The sequence below is a fragment of the Balaenoptera acutorostrata genome, chromosome 7, assembly GCF_949987535.1.
Source record: "Balaenoptera acutorostrata chromosome 7, mBalAcu1.1, whole genome shotgun sequence".
Classification (NCBI taxonomy): Eukaryota; Metazoa; Chordata; class Mammalia; order Artiodactyla; family Balaenopteridae; genus Balaenoptera; species Balaenoptera acutorostrata.
The window spans coordinates 39263066-39285440 of NC_080070.1; the positions used below are offsets into that span (position 1 = coordinate 39263066).

The 22375-nt window shown below is 35.9% G+C and overlaps 2 protein-coding genes across 2 annotated transcripts in view; one reads left to right on the plus strand and one right to left on the minus strand.

The window, feature by feature from the left end:
* Positions 1-22375, plus strand: part of IMMP2L (inner mitochondrial membrane peptidase subunit 2) — a 539770-nt gene that overhangs the window by 306320 nt on the left and 211075 nt on the right. The gene's annotated exons all lie outside the window — the stretch shown is intronic.
* On the minus strand, positions 5387-5823 carry LOC130708629 (mitochondrial import inner membrane translocase subunit TIM14-like). The gene has a single exon (XM_057550485.1). It carries the CDS (start codon positions 5758-5760, stop codon positions 5410-5412), a length of 351 nt encoding a protein of 116 aa, XP_057406468.1. The 5' UTR covers positions 5761-5823; the 3' UTR covers positions 5387-5409.

The window sequence follows — 22375 nt, forward strand, 5'->3', positions numbered from 1 at the left end:
GTCATCTGACACATCTGGAAATTTGGTGATGCACAAGGCCTTCAGAACTAAGAGAAATGGTTAAAAAAAAAAAAAGCCCCAGACAGCTCATTTGCATAACATGAATGGCTCACTAGGTGAAATACAGCTGATGCACAAAGTACACGGGCAGTTCAGGTGAATGAATTGTTCTCTGTGGCCTGTTAGATTTTTTTCTCCACTTCAGTAACTGCTTGGAAATGAAAATCATCTGGGCCCCTGGGTTGTTAAGTATTGTTGTCGTGCAGTTCCCTTTTGTTTTCTTTTATGCTCAAGAGTTGGAGCTATGAAAGGCAGCTTCATTTATTGTTTAGTTGAATCAGAATGACTGCAATTCCACAAACAAATTGGACTTCAGTTAGGAGTGCTTTGTTATAAATAATCTTGGAAGAGATTGGATTCTTTCCTAGCTGATATACTCAGCTGTATGTTAAAATCAAAATCTCAAAGGGTTTGATTTATTGATGATCTGAGTGATAGCTGAGCAACATACACCTGTCCTCATCCTGCTCTCTCTTTGCTGTCTCTAATTTCCTAAAGTGTATTCAGCAAAAGTTTATGGTAAGGGAAATAAATATTCTATTTTCTGAATTATTCTTTTCATTTTAGCCTCCACTTAAAAAACAAACAAACAAACAAAAAAACACCAGAATAGTTCTACAATGCACAACCCTTTCAGTGAACACTTCTTCATGATCTGGAAAGAAAACCTGTTTCATAGATTGGTTAAGGGCATTTTTCATGGTTGGGTTAGGTGAATCATATTTTCCACATACAATGTTAGGACATTTTGAAATTTAACAATATGTTTTTTGCTACAGGCTTCAAATACCTAAGCAATACCTGTAAACACCTCCTTTCATTGACTGTAAAAAAAAAATTTTTTTTTTTTTTTGTCCATTAAAGTGTATTTATTAAAGAGTCCATTAAAGTGCTTCAAGTTATTTGGTGCATAAATCATCTGGAGACATAGAAAATCTGGTAGTTTCCTCCTTGGTGGAAAAGATATATGTGTGTATGTATGTATGTGTGTGCATATGGCATGTACTTTGTACTTACCTATAAAGATAAAAGTGAAAACTGAGTATACATTTGCTTAGATCTTGGTCCTTAACTATAAATGCCATAATAAGTAGCACTTTGCTTCCTTGATTCATAAATGCTATTGTGGTCAGTTATACTGTCAGTAACAATCATTTCATGTAAGTAGGCTAAGTTGGCATTAATTTTCTTATACATTGTTTTTTTTAAAATTATTAGCACCTTTAATTATTATTTATTTTATTTTATTTTTTTTTTTGGCTGTGTTGGGTCTTCGTTTCTGTGCAAGGGCTTCCTCTAGCTGTGGCAAGCGGGGGCCACTCTTCATTGCGGTGCGTGGGCTTCTCACTATCGTGGCCTCTCTTGTTGCGGAGCACAGGCTCCAGATGCACAGGCTCAGTAGTTGTGGCTCACGGGCCTAGTTGCTCCACAGCATGTGGGATCTTCCCAGACCAGGGCTCGAACCCGTGTCCCCTGCATTAGCAGGCAGATTCTCAACCACTGCGCCACCAGGGAAGCCCCTTATACATTGTTTTTTTCTTGCTAGATACTTTATGTGTGTTATTTAACTTGAAGTAAATATTATTTCCTTTTTTACAGGTGAAAAAATTAACATTTAGAACTGTTAAGTGGCTTATCCTCAAAACACACAGCTAGTAAGTTGTAGAGCCGGAATTTACATCTGTGTCTATCTAGCTCCAAAGCTTATGTATTTCACCTTTCCTTTCTACTCACTGTCTCGTATAGAGATAAAGTTTTTTATTTTTTTTAATTTTTTTTTATTTTTGGTTGTGTTGGGTCTTCATTGCTGTGCATGGGCTTTCTCTAGTTGCGGCGAGCGGGGGCTACTCTTCATTGTGGTGCGCGGGCTTCTCATTGCAGTGGCTTCTCTTGTTGCGGAGCACAGGCTCTAGGCGTGCGGGCTTCAGTAGTTGTGGCACGCAGGCTTCAGTAGTTGTGGTTCGTGGGCTCTCGAGCACAGGCTCAGTGGTTGTGGCGCACAAGCTTAGTTGCTCTGCAGCATGTGGGATCTTCCCGGACCAGGGCTTGAACCCGTGTCCCCTGCATTGGCAGGCGGATTCTTCACCACTGCGCCACCAGGGAAGCCCAGAGATAAAGTTTTGACAAAGCAGATCATATTTTCAGTTTGATACATGATAGAAAACAGTGGTGAATGTGTTTAAAGCGACCTTTTTTTTTTTTTTGGAAAGATCTGTTTATAAATTAGAATTGTTATTTTCCTCAAATGAGGCACACCCATGGTGACTTGGAGTATATTAACATGTTTTAGATGAATACACTCTTATCCATAATATTCAAAAGCATATTAAATTAATAGCTTTAGAAAATAAGATGCAAATGTGAATTAAATGTTTGTCTAATTCAAACATAAAAACATAAAGTATTGTTACCTTAAGGTGTTTCGAGCAAGAATGTGCACATAACACTGTAGGATTGACCTGTGCTGATGTGCTGTTACTATTGTACCACATGTGTTTTAGGTGCTCTATGGTTTACCTTTTAAAAACATTTAATGTTCATAAGGTGTAAGGTCTGAGTAGGTCTGATGTCTAATGTGCCGTCGATAAACAGTTCATTGGGGCAGAGACTTAGGAGTGGGGGTTGGAATGGGAATGATGATGTTTACTTTTTCTGACACGCCACTAGCATGCTTCAGAAAGAAATTTAGCAAAGCTAATTGGAGAGACTACCAATACTATAAATTAGGTCCATAGCTTAGACTTGTGAGTACTAGCCTTTATAACAGACTTGACAGCAACACAAATCTGTTAAAAGAAAATGGAACTGTCCTTGACATGAAATAATGGGATTGTCATAGATACAACACGTTGTGCAGTTTTTCCTTTTAATTACCGTATGAGAAGAAAATCATGTTTTGCAGCTGGTCCTTCTTCATTTTCATTTGCCTTGACTAAATCTCACACCTAGGGGTTTGAAACATGACAGACAACAGGTGTGAATCTGTATCTAATAAATGACTGTAGTTTCTGTCCTTCCTTTAAAAATTGGCTATGTTGTAAACATCTGTAATACTAATCAAGACAGCCTTTTTCCCTTACTTTGCATACCATGGTTAGATTATATGTCTGAATCAAATCACAAACTTAAGTCAAGTTATTAAATTACTCTTGCTAGAAGAATAGATTTTAAAGGAATGATGAGTTTCAGTCAGTTAAGTGCAGCTGGCAAGCAGCCATTCATTATGGCCTAGTGTGACATTGATTTTTGACTGGAAGAAATGGAAACATAGCAGTAACTGTGTATCCTTAAGGAAACATTCTATATTATTGATGTACTTTGTCTCCTTAAAAGCCACTACCAAAACTTTATTCAGATTGAATTTTGATTGTACTGATAAGGAAATCTATTCATAGTCGAAGTCAAAACATTCATTATTGTGAAAATAAGATGCTAATCCCAAACTATCACCTTAGCAACTATTTCTACCACTGTTCTTTAAGGACACAAGGTGTTTTATTATACACAAGACCTCTTTTTTTAAAGCAAAAATTACAAAATACACTTAATTACATTTAGTAGGAACACGTGGGCTGACTCATTGTGCGGATTAAATAGACTATCGAAACAAAATCAGTTGATTTGGCTCATTTTTTTTCTCCTACATTTTCTCCAGTGATTACTGCTCTCATCTACTTGCCAAATTGATGGGAGTTGGCAGTAAAAAATAAGCAGTTGAAAATATGGGAGATTAAGTTTTCTGAATTTCATAGAGGGTCATCAGAGGGAAAGATTACAAAAAGAGTTGGTCTTAACGGGTTGATAGGTTGCATTATGAATTGTCTGTTTTCAGTTACAATCACCTAGACCTAATTTTAGAACCTTTGCCTTAAGAGAGTGTTATTTTTGTTTTCCATATTTTGATAAATATGGTGGATTCAACAAAGAAGGTGTTTATAATTCTTGCATGATTTGTCTTTGTCTTGTCATTGTCAGAACCTTAGATTCTAATTGTATTAAGTCTGTGAAAATTAACAGTGGAAAGTGGTACAGTGTTTAATTTGCATAAATTAGGCCTTGTTGAAATTAGTGTCTAGGATATTGAATATTGGCTTCAGGGTCTGATCATACTGAATGCTGTACATAATAAAGTCTATTTGTGTAAGGCAAATAAATGAAGGGGGTGGTTTCAGGGACAGTAGGTAGTATTTAGTCACAGCTGTAGCTTGGATAGCAAACTGGCTATGGGATAGTGTTGAATTTAATGGGGATTTGAGCCAGTCATTCTCGTTCCAATTGGCAGAGACCTGGAATGACTCCAAATTTGCATATGAGGAAGATGTTCTGAGGCAGAGGCCCTGGAAGGGCTGCTGCTGCTTTGGACGTAATGACAGCAAGCCTGAGTCATCTTCTTCAGCTAGGTTGGGGGGTGCATCTTGATCTTCTCTACTCCTCCTCCACTCTGATGATGAAAGCTACAATTATTGCAATTATGGCAAGTATTACACGCATTCCCACTTAATTTTCAGAATAATTCTGAAAGGTAGTTGTTATTATTTTTACAGATGTGAAAATTAAGATTCAGAGAATTTAAAGAACTTAAGGTCATTCAGCTAATAAGTGACAAAATTTAGACTCAAACTAGGTCTGTCTGATTGCAGAACCTTGACTTTTCCATCCACCACCACTATTACAAATTATCAAAAAAAAATTAGAATAATTTTTCTCTGTAACATGTCTATATTGGGTCAGCTTTCAGTTCAGCTTACATCATAAAAGCTATTTTCCCACATGACTATTTTACCTTCTAACAGATCTTTATCACTCATATTCTTCTTTTAGGTCATTTGGAGTGGGGGCTTAAAAGGCAGGCAGCTGCTGGATTCTGTTCCTAGACTGACCCTGGAATCACCCCTGCCCTGTTTTATCTGTCTCTACAAGCTTGCAAGTGATGCTTTCCTGCGTCTCCCATCTTTCAGGCTTTTATAATATTAAGTTATTGAGTGTGTACCATATATAAGGCTCTGATATTTAGTATTAAATCAGTAAATCACGGAAGAAGGAGAAAAAGGAAGAGGAAGGAAGAAAGAAATTTGTTAGTTTGGGAAATTGAACATTTCAGAGACAGATTGGGTTTACTTCAGAACCCGCCTCACCGGTCCGTCTCTGGTGTGCTGTCTGTGTTACTTCCCCTCTGAGCTGAGGTCTCCCCAAGTGATGGCTCCTGACTTCATATACAACTAAGTGATTTTTCTTTTTTCTTTTTCTTTCTTTTTTTTTTTTTTTTTTAGCTTTGAGGCATTTTATTATCAAAAGCTGGTACTCATATACATAAATGAGTAAGAACTTAAAATTCATCATACATTTACTTCATTTTTTAGCTTGACCTTCTAGTAAATCTTTAGCTTCATTGATTTTGGCTGCTATATAAGGAGATCCTCCCTTGTCTGGGTGATTTAAAAGCATAATTCGTCGATGAGCATCTCTTATTTTTCCCTTATTGGCAGTAGGGCTTACACCTAGTATTAATGCTGCTTCCCGTTTTGTCATTTTGGGTTCAAACCCACCTCTGTAATAGCCACCACTGAAGGCAGATTTTGGTAGACTTTGAAAAACTTGTTTTACTTGAGGCTCCATAGACTTCATGGCTTGCAAAGCGTAACGGCCTGCAAATCCTGCAGCAGCAGTGGTCAGTCCAACTGCTACCACTGTACTGGCCATGGTTCCCGCTCGGCTCCTCTGCTTCTGCCGGGAGCGCGGTTCATCCCACCCCACCAACTCTGCGCCTCTCGATTTTTCTTTTTAAAAAAAAAAAAAAAAAAAGCCCCCCAAATGAGTCAGTATGGTGAATAATTAGGAAAAAAGTATGCCTTTTTGTGAGATTTGTAAGCTACTTTCATTGGTGTTTGTGAATCCTTTAAATTGAAGATTCTTTGTTCCCTACATTCTAAACTGCTTCTAGGTCCACAGAAACAAACACACTGGCAAAAATTCTATATCCTAACTTCTTTCTAAATTTCATAAGAAGGATAATTGAAGTGTCATTATGTAAATTCAAGTTCTTTTGGTCTACACTTAAAACTGTGAAGAAAATAGTTGTAGGAATATTAGGCATGTATTCATTCATTCCACATTTATTATTTCTTTTGTATCATGTGTGATATTGAATCTTTTTGTGTGTGAAAATGATTTTGTTTAGTCGGGGTTTTTATTTTTGAGGAGTTTTTTTCCCTGTTTTCCATTTTGAATTGTCTTACGATTCAAATTGACTTTCTAGAAGGCACTCTGAAATTTGGCAGTATTCCTTATAGAAAAAATTACTATACTTGACAGTTGTATTATATGATATTCTGTGAGAAATTCTCAGAGAAGTATCTCCGTTATTTTCAAAGTGTCTCCACTTAAAAATCTTTTTAATGAGCATTATAGTAATATTTATTCATGATTCTCTGACTTACTTTATTTTGCTCATTTACTCAGTTTTCGTTGATTCATTCATTTTCAGTTAATAAATATTTACTAAGCTCCTAACTTATGTGTTGCTCTTGGTAGATGAAATGGATATATTTCCCTTATGACACTTATCCTGTGTTGGGGAAGACAGATTAAACAAATAAACACACTAAGTTGACAACTGGTGTGAGGAAAAGAACAGTGTGTTATGAGAGAGGCAGCAACCCACTTGAGAATGAGCAAGCAGGGCAGGCTTCATTGGCGAAGTAAAATTGAGCAGAGATCTGATGGACGCTTAAGAGTCATTTAGCTCCATCAAGATTTGGGAGAAAGGCTATGTACATGTAGTTAGCCCTCTGTATCCACAGATTTTGTATCTGGGGATAAGGAAGGCCGACTGGACTGTGTCATTTTATATAACGGACCTGAGATTTGCAGATTTTGGTATCCATGAGTGGTCCTGGAACCAATCCCCCCACAGATACTGAGGGAGGACTGTACCCTAAGGAGGGAACAACTGGCCTTTTTGGAAGAACCAAAGAAAACCTGTGTGGTAGTTAGAGTAAAGGCTAAAGTTATGCAAGATGGGGTTTGCCATTTGACGATTTTCATTTCCAAGCATGAAGTGAAGTTTGCTAAGCTTTCATGCATTGTTTATAGTAGTAGGAAATATGTGATGGTGTAAATATCAGAATAATTTACCTTAACCATTTGAAAAATGGAGACAGCTTGGTGTTACGTCAGTTGTCAGTTTTTAAATACTTGGAAAGGTAGACAGACCAAGTAATTTGATTGCTGTAGGACTTGTGAACAATTCTTGGTTTTAGTTTTATAAGTATTTTTCCTTTTGTTTTGCATGTACACCCATACACCACTTATTTAGCTGTTTTTCTTTTAAGGAAATCTTGTATTGTTTATTAAAGTGTTTAAAAAAATCTCTATCAAAATTTTTATTTACCTACCATATTATCTTTAAAAAGGCAGGGTGGAGTTAATTTCCACATTTGCTTTGTGTGTTGTCTTCTTGCAAAATGAAAACCCAAAGTCTTTTTCCAGATTACTGTTTTAAACTAAAGTAAAACATAAGACATACTAACCTATGGGTTTTTGGGTGTGCACGAATGTGATTCTTTCAGGGACAGTGTGATCCTTGAACTAGCAATGTAACCTAAATATTTTATTAAAGAGCTGCTGGAAGTGAGCATATGTTTTGTTTGTGACTAGTAAAATTCCTTTTGTATTTCACCGTCCAAAACTATTAACTCCTTTATTATGATATTTATTATTATAGAAGATTCCAGTTGCATTCTTTGTTAAACTAACTCCTCTTAAGTTCTGCCTTGTGGTCCCAAGTGTTGTCTTGAGAATGTTTTTGTCCCTTAAGGTGACTTGAAATTCTTTGTTGCTTGGGTGCAAAATTTAAATATATTCTCTCTTTATTCCTTCTAAACTCCAATATATTACTAGTTGACTAATCTGATAAACTGGTTAAGGGGAATATGTTTATTGGTTAACGCTAATGTCTTGTACCTTAATTAATTCTTTCACTAGTTTAAAACCAAAAGAATAACAAATGCAATAGAATATTACTGTGAGTTGAACATAAGAGATCTAAAATATGTATATATTTCATAACTTTTTCTTAATTTACGTTTCTTAAGTACTGTTTTAGGATAGATATATTATCTTAAAAAATGGCATTTTTGCCATTCTGCCATCCTATCTGATTGCTGTGCCGAATTCCTCGTCTGAGCTCCAGACATCTGCATCTAATTATCTGCCTGACATCTCCACCTGTATATCTCAAAGGCACCTCACACTCAGCATGCTGCAGACTGGACCAGGTTCTCTGCCAGTGTTTCTATCTTAGTGATGAGCAACCACAACACATCCAGTTGTATAAGCGCCATGTCTCAGATTTATCCTTGAAACCTCTTGCTACCTCATTCCTCATATTGCTTCCACCACAAAGTCCTATTGATCTTATGTTCATCCACTGCCATCCATCTCCAGTGACATTATCTGAGTCCAGGACGACTACAGGCATTGATTAACCTGTGTCTCTTCATCTACTCAGCTTCATATAACCTTTTGTCCCACTTGATCCGAAGTGATCTTTTGAAAATTCAAGTTTACTATAATGTGAATAGCCTTCATTATCTTCACTTATTTTAAGATGAAGACCATAGTTACTAAGGTAGCCTAAATGTCCCCATAAAGTCTGTTATCTGCCTGCCTCTCTAGCCTCACCCTCCCCATTTTCATGTAACATTTGAAATAAAATAATGTATGCAAAAAAACCTATAAGTTGTAAAACAAACAAACAAAAGCACCAAAAAACCAAACCAAACAAAAAAACTGAACAACCACGAATCTGCCCCCCAAATTAAAACTCACTGCATCTCCCTGTGGGTGCCTCTACATTATCTTTATTATCATTATGTCTTCCTGAGATGTAAACACTATGCTGAGATGTAAACACTATCCTGATATTTGTATTTTTATAAACCTTTGCTTTACAAAAACAAATAGCATGATCAGAGAGAGAGTGAGAGAGAGATTGATTTTCCTTACTTAGAGATTTCCCTTACCAGCAGTGCATTAAAACTGTTTTGTTACTGAGTCTACTTGTATGACCATTGAAGGTCTCCTCAAGAGTTAGTCCCTATGTATCCTGAGGTGAAAGTCTTTTTCAGATTCCTTTGCTTACTTAGCTGTCTATATTCCAGCTTCATTGACTGTTAATTTTTGTTCCTTGGTGATCTCTCGTTTTTCCCTTCTTCCAATCCCTGCCCATCATAGGGATTCTGTTGCTTTTGTCGGATCTCGCCTGCTCCCTGTTAACATCTGCCCATTCTTTACTCCCAAATCAAGCATTTCTTTTCCAAATAAAGCTTTCTTTGTCCCCCTTCCTCAGTAGCCCCAAGCCCGAGTCAGTTTCCTTTGTTCCAGATATTCCTAGGTCTGCATTTCCTTTCTTTAGATTGTACCTTATTTTGTAATTGCATACTTGGCAATGGGTTTGATTACTGCCTCTCTCTCTCTCTCTCCCGCACCCACTCACTAAACTGAGGAAAGGATATTATGGCATTATAATATCTTTAGGGCTTGACACAGAGCTTGGCATCTGAGTGGTGCACAGCAATTACTTAGTGAAAAAAGAAAAGAATGAAGAAATGAATGAGTAAATGTAACTCTACCTCAGCCTGAAGTTTCCTGTAAAACAGAGCTAGCATTGTCCCACATTCATTTTCTTTCAAGATAAGCTATGAAGTTTAAGGTTTCTTGAAATTATACAACACTTTTATAATATATTAATAGTGTCATCAAAACTATTTTAAAAATAAGGGTAAAATAAGTACTTGATCTCGTTGATCTTCCTTCTGCATTTCTTTGCTTTTCAGTCTCTTTATTCCTCAGATCCCTATGTGATCTAGAGTATGGAGGACCTTGCTAATGTTTGAGTTGATATCAGACCTCAGTAGGTACTTGTGAAGTGAAGAAGTGAATTATTCACAAGACAAGAAGCTATCCTTCACGTGTATTAAATTGGTTGTAGAATGATCCAGTGATGAAGAATACTGAGCACCAGGTAACCCACCCCACTTTCATCATTAAAACAATGCCCTAAGCACACCTTTCTCTTTTCTATGCCATCATAACAAATAAAGACCTTGTTACTTCATCAACTCATTATTGTTTGGTTTCTATTTGGTGAAATCCAAAGAGATCTTCTGTGGTTATGGTTAGAAATTTATTAAAACATGCAAATCCCTGTTCCATAAAACTCAAAATAAACCATATGCTAGCCATCCTACACTATCCAGGGTCCTTTTTGGAATTACATCTAAGAGCTGAGAAAATGTAACACAGAGATTTTTACCAAAGCTTACATAATCTTCAGTTCTTTACATTTGGGCTTTCTCTGAGCATTTCTCCAATGTAACATTTCCTGTATATTTAGACATAGTAAATGAAAAAATGCTTCTAGTTGAACCTTATCAAACATTTGCCTTTGAAATGCAAAAGCCTAGTGCACCCTAATGGCATGGAGTATTTTAATATATGCAATAATTCCTTTTCTCTTTTAGTCAAACACCTTGGAAATTCCTCATTAAATATGATTTTATCCCTCGTTGAGGTCATTCCCCATGATAAATTAAGCACTTAAATGACACATGTTATCCTAGAAAGATGGAAGATGGCTGGGAGGGGCCTGGGGTGAGGTGGTATGGGAGCATTTGGAACATGTGTAGCATGTTCAGCAGGACCTTTGCTATCAGAAACCAGGGAGGATTTCAACTCTAAGAAAAAGTAGTTTCCTTGATTGCCTGACTGTAATTTTCATACCCAGAGCTGATAAAATCATAGCTGGTACATATGTATCACTATCCTAACCCATTGTTTAGATGCTTTTAATAATTGCAGTATTTGAAGTACAAACTACTAGGTATAAAATAAATAGGTATAAAATGAATAATATTGTAAGTCAACTATATTCTTCAATATAAAAAGGGAAAGGATTCTTAAAAAATAATGTTCAGTATTTTCTTTGAAACAGAAATTAAGCATTGTTTAAATCAATAGTTTTTTTTAAGAATTAAACATGTAATTATTAAGAATTGATTTTGTTTCCATTGGAATATATGTGTCATCAATTTGGAGAGAAATTATTTTGTAATAAAGGTGATTGAGTAGAAGAACTGAAGGTCTGTGCACTGTTAGTGTGTTGGCAAGTTGTTAGTATTTCAGATATATGACAAATAAGGGCTTAGTGTGACATTAATAGTAGGTAATTAAGAGAAAAACTGGCATTGCTAGTGCTTGTTGACTTACCTGTTTTGTACTTTAATGCTTACAGTTATGTCTCGGTAATTTTTGAAAGGTATAAATTATTTTACCTTTTGTTTTTACATATATCCATATTTTTTACAATGTAATAAATTGCCTCTTTCCTAAAATGGCTGAAGCCCTTTGTTAAATTTCTTTTTAAAAATTGATATCTAACTGTAAGAGCAGAGGCTATATTTAATCATAGTCGTTCTTTTGTAAATAACTATAGAATGTTTATGCATTTTGGACAAAGCTTCAGGGGCAGAAAAGCTGCCCTTGCTCAAGTTAAGAAATCTCATACAAAATTCACTGGATTCGCCCAGTATATGGTCAGTTTCTGGGAATGGATACAGCTGTGAACTTCAACTTGTTCCCCAGTCCTCTGTACATCCAACACATAGTTGAGAGCTGACCTGTGGGATGTGCTGGTCTTGGTCATTTAGTTCCCAGGATCATTAGGAAGCTACCTTGGTTCTTGTGCTTGAAGCTCCATGCTGCCTGGCTTTTGGAAGATATTTCCAGATAGAGACCTTTTTGCTTTTTGCCTCCCCCCGCCCCCCTGCCCCATAAAAGGAAAGTTCTTCTTGTGGAGTCTGATTTTTTTTTTTTTAATGATAACCTAATGTTCTCCTGATACAAATTGATTGAAACAGACTTAGTTGTATTAAGTACTCTGATGCCAGACACATGTTGTATCCTGGCACACGTCCCAAATGCTCCTGTCCCCACCTTGACAGCTTTTTAGGTCTGTGACTTTTATTTATATGCTGGCATCATGTGGCTAGTACTTACTCTTAAATTCAGGAGAAAAGAACTATTTTGTTTTCAATAAAGTTTTTTTTATAAAGTGCAAAGATGAAACTATTTCAACAGCGGATAATCTCTTAATGAGAGGATTCCTGGTTAACCCAAAGAAGCCAATCTGACATTATTTCTGATAGATTTCTGTGGCCTAGGGTTATATTTCAATAGAAGCGGTTTAGGAATCTCTACATGCTGTTGAAACCAAAATTTGTCATGTTAGGCTCTCTAATAAATACAACTGATAAGAAAACAGATTAATAGTAGAAAGAAATTTTCAAAGTATCAATTCACTTGAAATGTTATAAATACTAATCTGGATTAACTTTAAAATGGGCTACCATGTGATATGTTTTTTTCTTGTATGTGCTAGAATTCTGCTTATAAGAATGCTTTATTGTTAACATATTTAAATGTAAAGAGATATGTATTGACAAACCTACATACTCATCATCAGATGTCTGTTACGTGCTTGCAGTATTAAAAGTGATTTATTCCTAATGTATGCAGAATTATGAGAGAGCAGCCTTATTGAAGGTTTCTATTCAGTTTTTGTCTTTTTAGGCAGTGTCTTTATAGACACCTATATGCTTTGGGATTCCTTTTTACCATTGTCCTTAGAGACTGGCAAAGGAAGTTGTAGATAGATATGGTTTTGTTCAGAACAGGTTTCTAATATGTGTTTTTTCCTCTTGGGTGCTAAAAAAAAAAACCCAAAAAACAACTGGCTCTTACAGTAAGCCTAAAAGAAAACAGGTAGAAAGTGTGTAATATATCCCACTTCCTTCTTTGCTTATTGATTTTTGGGAACATATGTTGACCAGAGGCAGAAAGTTTGTGATGTAACACAAACATTATGTTTGTAACATAATGATTTGGGGAGCAACTGAAATGTAAAAAAAAGGGAAGATAAAGAAGCAATGTTAATGGAATAATGCAGAATAGTGTGAGAAAATGCACACTGGTCTAAACGGAGTACTGCTAAGAAGGAAACGGTGGTGTGACTGTTTGTACCTGGAAACTGGCCGTAGTGTCTGGTGAGTGCTGTTTGCTCTGCTACCAATGCCAGAGAAAAGATGTCTGGAACCTTGGAATGCTGCTTGCTCACCTCATCTCTCCTTCCCCTCCCTTTTTTCCATGTCAACATTTTCTGTGTGCTCATTTGCCCTCTCATCTATTACATTCCTTTTTTATGCTGACCCCTCCCGTTTCATCAGGGATATCAATTCACCAGTCAACTAACCCTTGGAAGTTGGCATTTCCCAGTCATTTCCTCTCCACTGATTATTATCTTCACACATACCTTGACCCATATCTTGCTCATGTGGTTCTATGTAGTCCTGTTCCTTCTATCCTGTCACAGTATTGCTCTATTATTTCCTTTTCCTTGTAGCCTATTTTCTGAAAGAATGTTGCAATGCTGTGGACTCAAATATCACATGTGATCATGCCCTTTCTGGAAAATGAACCAAAGATCATAACCAAAATTTGCCTGGTTTTTTTTGTTGGCAGAGTTAAAATTTCTTCCTTCACATTTCATTCACTTTATGTTTAGCTAGAATTATGTTGATATAAAATGAAATTGTACCCTAACCTTCCTATTACTGTGATAATCAAGTTGATCATCATATACCAGGAATTCAAAGAGCAGCATTGATCAAATAATTGAATGGCTCTTAACTAGCTGTTTGATGTTGGATTCCCTAGAAGCTGATGCTAAGATGAGGATTTATTTGCAAATAATAAAGTGAGAAGTTAGGGAGTAATAAATGGGAAAGGCAGGACTGGGAAGGGAAAGAAGGTGTGTAATTTCAGGCAAAGTCTGTCCAAGCGCAACTGAAGTTTAAAATTTCATGGAAGTTCTGTAGTATGAGTTATGCCACTGTTCCAACCCAAGTTAAATGAACTGGACATTTATACTTCCATACCTGTCAACCACTGACTAAGGACCACAGGACTACAGGGTAAGGGAGGGTGGATGCTTGCCACAGTTGGACAAAAGGGCTCTAGTTAGCCTTAGGACAGAACAACATTTATGAGTACTATTTTTTGAAGCAAAATTACACTGAAGTGTAAGAGGCACAATATGTATTGTAATGTGCACAGGTCTTGTTGAAGAATTGTGATAGAATTAGATAACTTCCTTTCCTTTCCACTCCATAACTCTACTCCATTCTACATCATTTTCTTTTCTTGTCTTTTCTTTGGTTGCAGCCCACTTCATTGATTGATTAGAGAAGGGAGGAGTATTTTCATAGCACTATTGGATAACTGTGGACATTCTTCTTTAGTAATATACCGAAATTCAACAAGTGGTAATTTCTTAAAGATTAGTTAGTTATAAACATATTAGTGAATTTTTTGTATTTTGTTGTTTTAAAATCCATTGATCTACTATGCACTTTGAACAAATACTTTACCCAGGCATAATACTGTAACATCAACTATTGGTCATTTAGAAAATGTTAATTCACTGAGTTTCGTAGATTTTCCAAGTGTTGATGCATTTCATTATACAGCATAAACAAATCCCATTTGTTAATATTACCATAGATCTAATCAGAAAAAATTGCACTGGGAAGCTTTTATGCTCCCAGAGGCCATCAGAAGTTTTTCAAATTTCTAAAAGATTTACCTCCCTCATTTTTGCAAAATACCTGCCCAATACCCAAGTCTGAAAAATTGTAGGTTGTCTGTCAGTTGTTCCTTCAAGTAAAAATGGTGTTGCATGAAAAAAGTGGCTAGTTCAGCTGGCAACTTAAAAAAAACCACACAGGTGTGCTGTTCCTTGAAACACCTCTTACAGTTTAGTATGTCGCAATTTCTTTGTATTTATTTACCATTTTATCACACAATAAAGAAAATAATTGAATCAAGGGTTGAGATATAACAGAATTAAGATTTTTTTTACTGCTTCATCAAGGGCATTCTTAAATGAGACAAGCTTTGTTTGTTTCTTTTAAGGCATGCAGGTATGTGGCAGTGAAGAGTATAATGACGACTAATACAGTTTGCTGCCGTGGCATTGACTTGTGCTGAGGCACCAGCAGTTCTCCCATCAGTGCTTTTGCACCACACGGCAAAAAGGCAAATAACATCTTAATATTATTATGAAAATAATTTTGCCATCATGAATTCCTGGAAGCTTCTCAGGGACCCTAGGAGTCCATTGAGCACACTTAATGAACCACTGCTCTAAGGAAAGCAACAACTCTTGGCATTCTCCACCTTGCCACCCCCTTTCAGCTAGTGTCCATTTTAATTTTTACACACAACTTGCAATCACCAATTAGTCCTTAAGTAATTTTGGAAGAGAGTACTTCAGACACCTTCCTTCAACTTCCTTGTGTACTCCTACTTTGAACAGAGTTCCATACTAAAATGCAGTTGTTTATATTCTCTTGGAGATTTTCTTGTAGCAGGTCTACTCACTCACATACAAACCATAGCTTGCTGAAACTACCAAATTAATTTTCCTTATCTGTTTCTGAGAATTTTATTGTATTCATTTTGCAAGGATATTTTTTGGTTCTGAAAGGATCAGAATAATGACAATCACACTTTGTGGTTTTTGAATGCTTTATCTTTCACAAAGCACTTCTGCATGTGTCATCTCTTTCAGGCCTAACACCAATCCTGGGAGGTTGGCAGGACATTGTCATTATCTCCACATGAGTAATCCCAGGTTGAGAGAGGGGATGTGGGTTGCTTAAGGCCACGAGGAGTGAGTGGCAGAACAAAACTGAGATGCTCTGTTTTCGATCTCCAGTTTCCTCCGCTGTAGAGCACTGTTTCTTTTCTTGTAACAATTTAAAAGGCATTTCATACTTTTCTCCCTGGTCTCTGCAGCACATTTCTGTTATCATTTATGTCATACAATGCCTGCACAGGCTGACTTTGATAAAAATACTGTGCAGCTGAAGAAATGGTGACTACCATAGGCACTGTGGTCTCAATGGAGGCCTGATGCTGTTCAGAATTCTGCTGTAACCATGAAGGTTAATGCCTCTTTATCCTTAATAAATATCAGCCAACCCAGGTATGAAATTTTCACCTGCAAGGGAAACCGCAGAAAACAATCAGTCAATGTGAGGCAAAACAATACAGAGAATGGAGATTTGCTGGGTAATTAAGCATATTACAAAATAAACTTGACTGACTAATCTATAATCATATGCTGGGATTCGTAATACAAAAGGCTGAAGTACATGGTGTGAGTTAATGAAAAAGGGTTTTGACGAGTTTACAACAGCAAAGAGTGTTTGCATATTGTAAAAATTAATTAAACATTAGTTTATTATATTTCATCGTGGTCCTCCTTTTTGGCCAAGAGGGTTGAACTGAGCTTCTCAGCATTCATTTTGTTTCATTAGAACTTTTAAAGTCTTAAAAAAGAATTTGTTAGGTAATATTTTTGAAACACTGCAAATGATAGAGAATAATAATACATATCCATATAGACACCATCCAGTTTTCTCATATTTTAGCATTTTGCTGTTTGCTTCTTTTACAGAAATAAAGTGTTATGAGACAACTGAAGCTCTGTCTGTACCCCTCCTAGTTTACACTGGTCACTCCCCAGAGTTAATTATTATTTTGAATTTGCTATTCAGTTTTCATAATGCTTGTTTTTATATTTTGACACATGTATTTGCATTGATAAATATCTAAGATTTTTCATGTTTTAGTACTTTAAAAATGTGGTATCATTATGTACATTGGGCAATAGTTTTTTCCCTCAACATTGCTTTTGGGATTATCCATTTTAACATGTGTAGCTCTGATTGAGGTATTCAATGCACAGTGTTCATTAATGACTATGCTGTAATTCATGTATACATCCTATGATTGATGGCAATTTAGGTTGCTTCCAATTCTTGCTGTACGAAACAGAGTCACAAGAAACAGTCTTATATATACTTCCTTGTGTATATGGTCAAGAGTTTCTTTAAGGTACATACCTACAAGTAGAACTGCCCAGTCTGGACAGTATGCTTCTTCAGCTTTACTGTGTACTACTGCCAAATTGTTTTCTTTCTTTTTCTTTTTAATTTGAAAAAATCAGATTTTACTTTTTATTTTGAAACAATTTTCTTTTAATTAATTAATTTTATTTTTGGCTGCGTTGGGTCTTTGTTGCTGCGTGTGGGCTTTCTCTAGTTGTGGCGAGCGGGGGCTACTCTTTGTTGTGGTGCGCAGGCTTCTCATCGTGGTGGCTTCTCTTGTTGCAGAGCACGGGCTCTAGATGTGCAGGCTTCAGTAGTTGTGGCTCGCGGGCTCTAGAGTGCAGGCTCAGTAGTTGTGGCGCATGGGCTTAGTTGCTCCGCGGCATGTGGGATCTTCCTGGACCAGGGCTTGAACCCATGACCCCTGCATTGGCAGGCGGATTCTTAACCACTGTGCCACCAGGGAAGTCCGAAACAATTTTTACTTATAGAAAAGTTGTAACAATAGTACAAAAAAATGCTCATAAACCATTTACACAGATTAAAAAATGTTAACATTTTGTCCAGATCTTAACATTTTGTCTTTATATTGTGTGTGTGTATAAAGTATTTTTTTCCCCACCGGAACCATTTGAGAGTAGGTTGCTTTGACAATGTCTCTTCTCCCTTTAATACTTCAGTGTGTCTTTCTTAGAACTGGGAACCTTCTCTTACATAACCACAGTACAGTTATCAAGTCTAGTTTAACACTGAAAATACTTGTATCTAATCTGCAGTCCATATCGCAACGTTGTCAGTTGTCCCAATAATGTCCTTATAGCAGTCCTCCCCCGCACCCCGCAGTCAAGGATGACATTGCGTTTACCTTTCACATCTCTTTAGGCTTTTTTAATCTGGACGATTCTTTAGCCTTTGTTGATCTTTTGTGACATTGATGTTTCTAAAGAATAGAGGAAGTTAAAAGTTTCTCAATTTGTGTTTATCTAGTGTTTTCTCATGATTAGATTCAGATTATGCATTTTTGGCTGGAATAAAACTAATGTTTTAGTGATGATGTATCCTTCTCAAGGATTAATCATTAGCATTAATAGAATTAACTATTTGGGGATGCTTTTGACATATTTTAATTGACTAAAACTCTTAGCTCTTTTTTTTGATATATATATATATAAATATATATAAATGGAATTCAGATTCATATATATATATTTATATATATAATATATATATCCATGTATATATAAATGGAAATCTGTTATTCGGCTGGTAGTGCTAAATTAGCTTTTTTTCCCTGACCCAAGTAGCAAATGCCTTGGAGAATTTCAGTGTTTAGTAAGCTTTGTTACTTTCCCACCTATGAATAGCACTTTATGACAGAGGCTGAACTAGACAAATATGCAGTGTTATGTGGATCATTATGCAATAAAACTGCTAAAGTCACATGGGTGGTAAAGTTTGATAGTCTCAAGCCTGTGAAGCACATATCATGTAGACATTTTAAATATAAAGCTTTAATAAGAATAGGAAAGCCAGTTAAAACATTGTTTAGTTCCATATAAGTTGTTCTTCTGGACTTCTTTCATTTTTAATAAAAATTAAAAGTATTTTTGTTGGCATTATTTTGATTATTTGTTTCAAGAGTCATTCAGTTTCTCTACCATATTTACTTTTTTCCTTTGGAAATTAATAAATAATTTATAGGGAAATACTTTGAGATGTTTTAAATATCCTGTTTGTAATCAGACCTTTTCCCCTTAGATTTAGCATCTATTGATCATGCTTGCCTGAATCACGTTTTACTACTATAGTTGGAAAATTGTGATTTTCTAACTGAATTATTCCTTTGTTCTTTCTATACATAGTAACATAGTTCTTCAGTTGAACTTGAAGAAATACTTGTGAGCATGAATTCTTAGTCTAAATATTAGAGTCAGGATTTATTTTGTGAAATTTCTTTTCCTATTAGCCATTTGTTGGCTTCTGAGAAAAGAAGTTAAAATGGTATTCCCATTGCCCGAATCAATCTAGAACTACTCTGAGATCACTTATTGATTAATTTATACCTGACTTCTATTAAGGATTAGAGAAAACTTTTCAAATTAAACACAGTAAAACAGGACAAAAAAGGTAAAAATCATGATTAACTTAGTGGTATTGTTTAATCATTATAGTTGAACAGTGAGTTCAGATCATAGAAAATCAGCAGCTAAGCCAAAGAGACAACCATATAAAATTAGATGGGATTTCACTGTTTCATAAGACAAAGCATCTTATAAGAGCTTAATAAAATATATATAAGCAAGAATAGAAGCTCACTTAATTTGAATAACATATAACTTAATTTCATGTCACCAGGAGGGCTAATTTTCGTGTTGTGCTAGCTCTATTTATTGAAAATTTATGCACTGGTGAAAACAATAGCTCCAACCAGTGCAGACTTACTTAGAACTTTTGTTTCACATTTAGGGTCCTGGGTCTCAATTCCAGAGATTCTGGTTCATTAGGTCTTGGGAAGGACCTGGGAACATCACAGGTGATCCTAAGATCACACTATGAGAAACAGTACCTCAAAGAAAAACACAAAAGTTGTGAATTTATTGTGATCAAGTCAGTATTGCAGACTTTATAAAGAGGCTTGTAAAATTCTTCCAGTAGTCTCATATTTATAGTATAATAACTTTTAGAAATTCCTATTAATGAATAATTTGGGGTAGTAAATAAACAGCTAAATAGCTAAACTGAACCATTAGAGCATACACCAGTAGTCGATTTAGTAAGTCAGTAGTATAGTCTTTTACCACTCCAGCCTAATACCCATACTTCCTTAGGATTTTCATAACCTCCTTATTTTTTCATTAGTTTATTAACTTCATTAGTTTCAGTGGCTCAACATACATGACTTTTTAACTTGTGTACATTTTCCAAGTTGTAGAAGTGTTTATTTCACCTTTTAAGCAGAACCTTAGGTGTTTGTTTGTTTGTTTTTTAATATTCATTGTTTTGTATTAGAAGAGACAGGCCACCAATTTCCAAGATTTATTACTCTTTTGCAATAACTGGCTTTATCCAGGGGCCAAGATTTCAGAACTGTTCATAGGAAAGTAATTTCCACTGGTGTCATTGCTAACTAAGTGAGTGACTTTGACATACATAGCTCTGGCCTACAACTGGTCAGCCTGAAGTAATCAGAAACAACAACTATTTTAGTAACACTGAATACCAACCTTACAGTTTATAAAGTAGGTTTATTGGAGATCTTCCATCAGCAGAGACTTTCACAATGGCTGTTGGGTTAATGAAAATATTTTAGGTATAACTGAATGTATAAGCCTTGGACTGTTCTGTGATTTATCTTAAGACTGTATAGGAGACATTTTATTTGTTGCCTGGGATTTATTGCTGCAGTTCTCTTGAACACTGTAATGGAAACAACTGATAAAACTTCTGAAAATATGCTGAAAGTTTACCCCCTTTGTTTTATTAAATGTAGCAAATATAGCATATAGTAATAGCACTGGTACATGCATTCTTGATTTGCAGCTCTTTCAGGAGGAAGACATTTATTTTCATAAGAAACGTGACATTTATAAGGATTGTACAGCTTAAAAGGTGTGCACTGAAATTGGTAAGACTTGTAAAACATTGGTTTACCAGGCCTGGCTGATGACCTGTGCAAGACAACTTTAGAACAGGAGCCGTGACTTAGTTCCCAGCTTGGAACATTTGTTTATATTTTGGTGTTTATAAGATCATAGATGCTAGGCTAAACTATTTTCACATAGGGAAAGGATGACTAAGAGAAAATTCTTATTATTGTGCTTATGATTCAAATTTTCTGTCCACCATAGTCCTTTGAATTTTACTGCTTATAAAAGTACAAAGAGGCAATAGCATTTCTGTAGCTCATTATTTTGAAAAGGAAAGTGAGAAATGAAAACTACTGTTGTGTCTCAGCATTCTAAGACCCCGGCCCCAAGAGAAGTACTGAAGACCTTCAATTCATAGTAGAGATCTAAGCATGTCAAAAATATTACATTTAATTTTATATTAAATATATGATTTCTAGAGTATATGGAGAAGGTTGATAATTACACCTCTAATACTTTTTCTGCCTTGTATTAGAATTTCATTCATAGTGGTTATTTTACAGCTTCATGATTTTGAGGTGAAGGGTTTCCTGAAATTATTATAGTTTGATTCTAATCAGATATAGCTGGCTTTGTTGTTGTTTTTAAATGGAAAAAGTAAAGGAAGTAGAACAGTTTAGTTACAATTTTGATTCTGATCAATGGACCTTGGTTAGTTGTCTACTCAGCATCCGTTTCACTTTGCTTCTTTCCCTGCAGTACTCCTATTTTCTTCATGCAGCTATTCTGCTCTCGTGTAGGCCAAATGCTTCAGGAGAAGCTGAGCCATATCCCAGCTCCAGGAGTGGGATTGATTTGTCTAAAGCCAACACCATCTTTTGTACCTCTAACAGTTTCATCTGAAAAAGGTCAGGTGCACACTTAAGCCTACTGATGCTAAGCTCAGTGCTCCTGGCGCCTTTTTGGAAAAGTCATGCTAATCTTCACCTGGAGACCTTCCAGAACTGATTCCCTTTCTCTCCTGCTGGGCTGCTGGCTGCATCCTAATACCAAAGGGAGAACTAGCTTTATGATAAACATTCATCGTGGATTAAAGAGCAGAGAAAAACATTCCCAACCAGGAACATTGTAACTCCACTGTGTGTGTGTGTGTGTGAGTGTGTGTGTGTGAAAAAGAGAGAATGACAGAGACAGGTATCAGTAGATGAGGAACATCCTGGTGAGAATGTACATTTGCATTTTTTTTCCAGAAATTTACAAAGGGAAAATTAAAATATGCCATTTGGGGTTTTACTTTAAAGGCCTGTATGAACCAAATCATCTGCATGCTTTTGATAAAATGTCTTTTTTCTGTTCCGCTCCCCCTCAAAGACGCTTATTTTTCTCACTGAAAAATTTCAGAATGCTAATGTGGTTGACTGGGTATAAAGTCATAAAGCCAAGCCTTCTGAAGTTGAAAGGCTTATTGCCTAAAATGATGTTCTTTTGATGATATAGTTAGTTTTCTAATATTTACATTTTTTGGTGCCTCATATGGTAGAATTGGACTTCTCATCTTTTGCCCAAAAGATGTTTGAATCTGAGAAACCATTTACTTGCAAATTTCGATTTATTAGAAATTATATCCTTAAAATTAAATTTCAATGCAAATGTAAATTGTGGGATACACTTTGAACCACTCCTTTTTTTCTTAGGGAAGAAAGAAAATACAGATAT

What these genes read in the sequence shown, in the direction of transcription:
- LOC130708629 (XM_057550485.1), bottom strand. Translation starts at nt 5,760, where the DNA reads ATGGCCAGTACAGTGGTAGCAGTTGGACTGACCACTGCTGCTGCAGGA.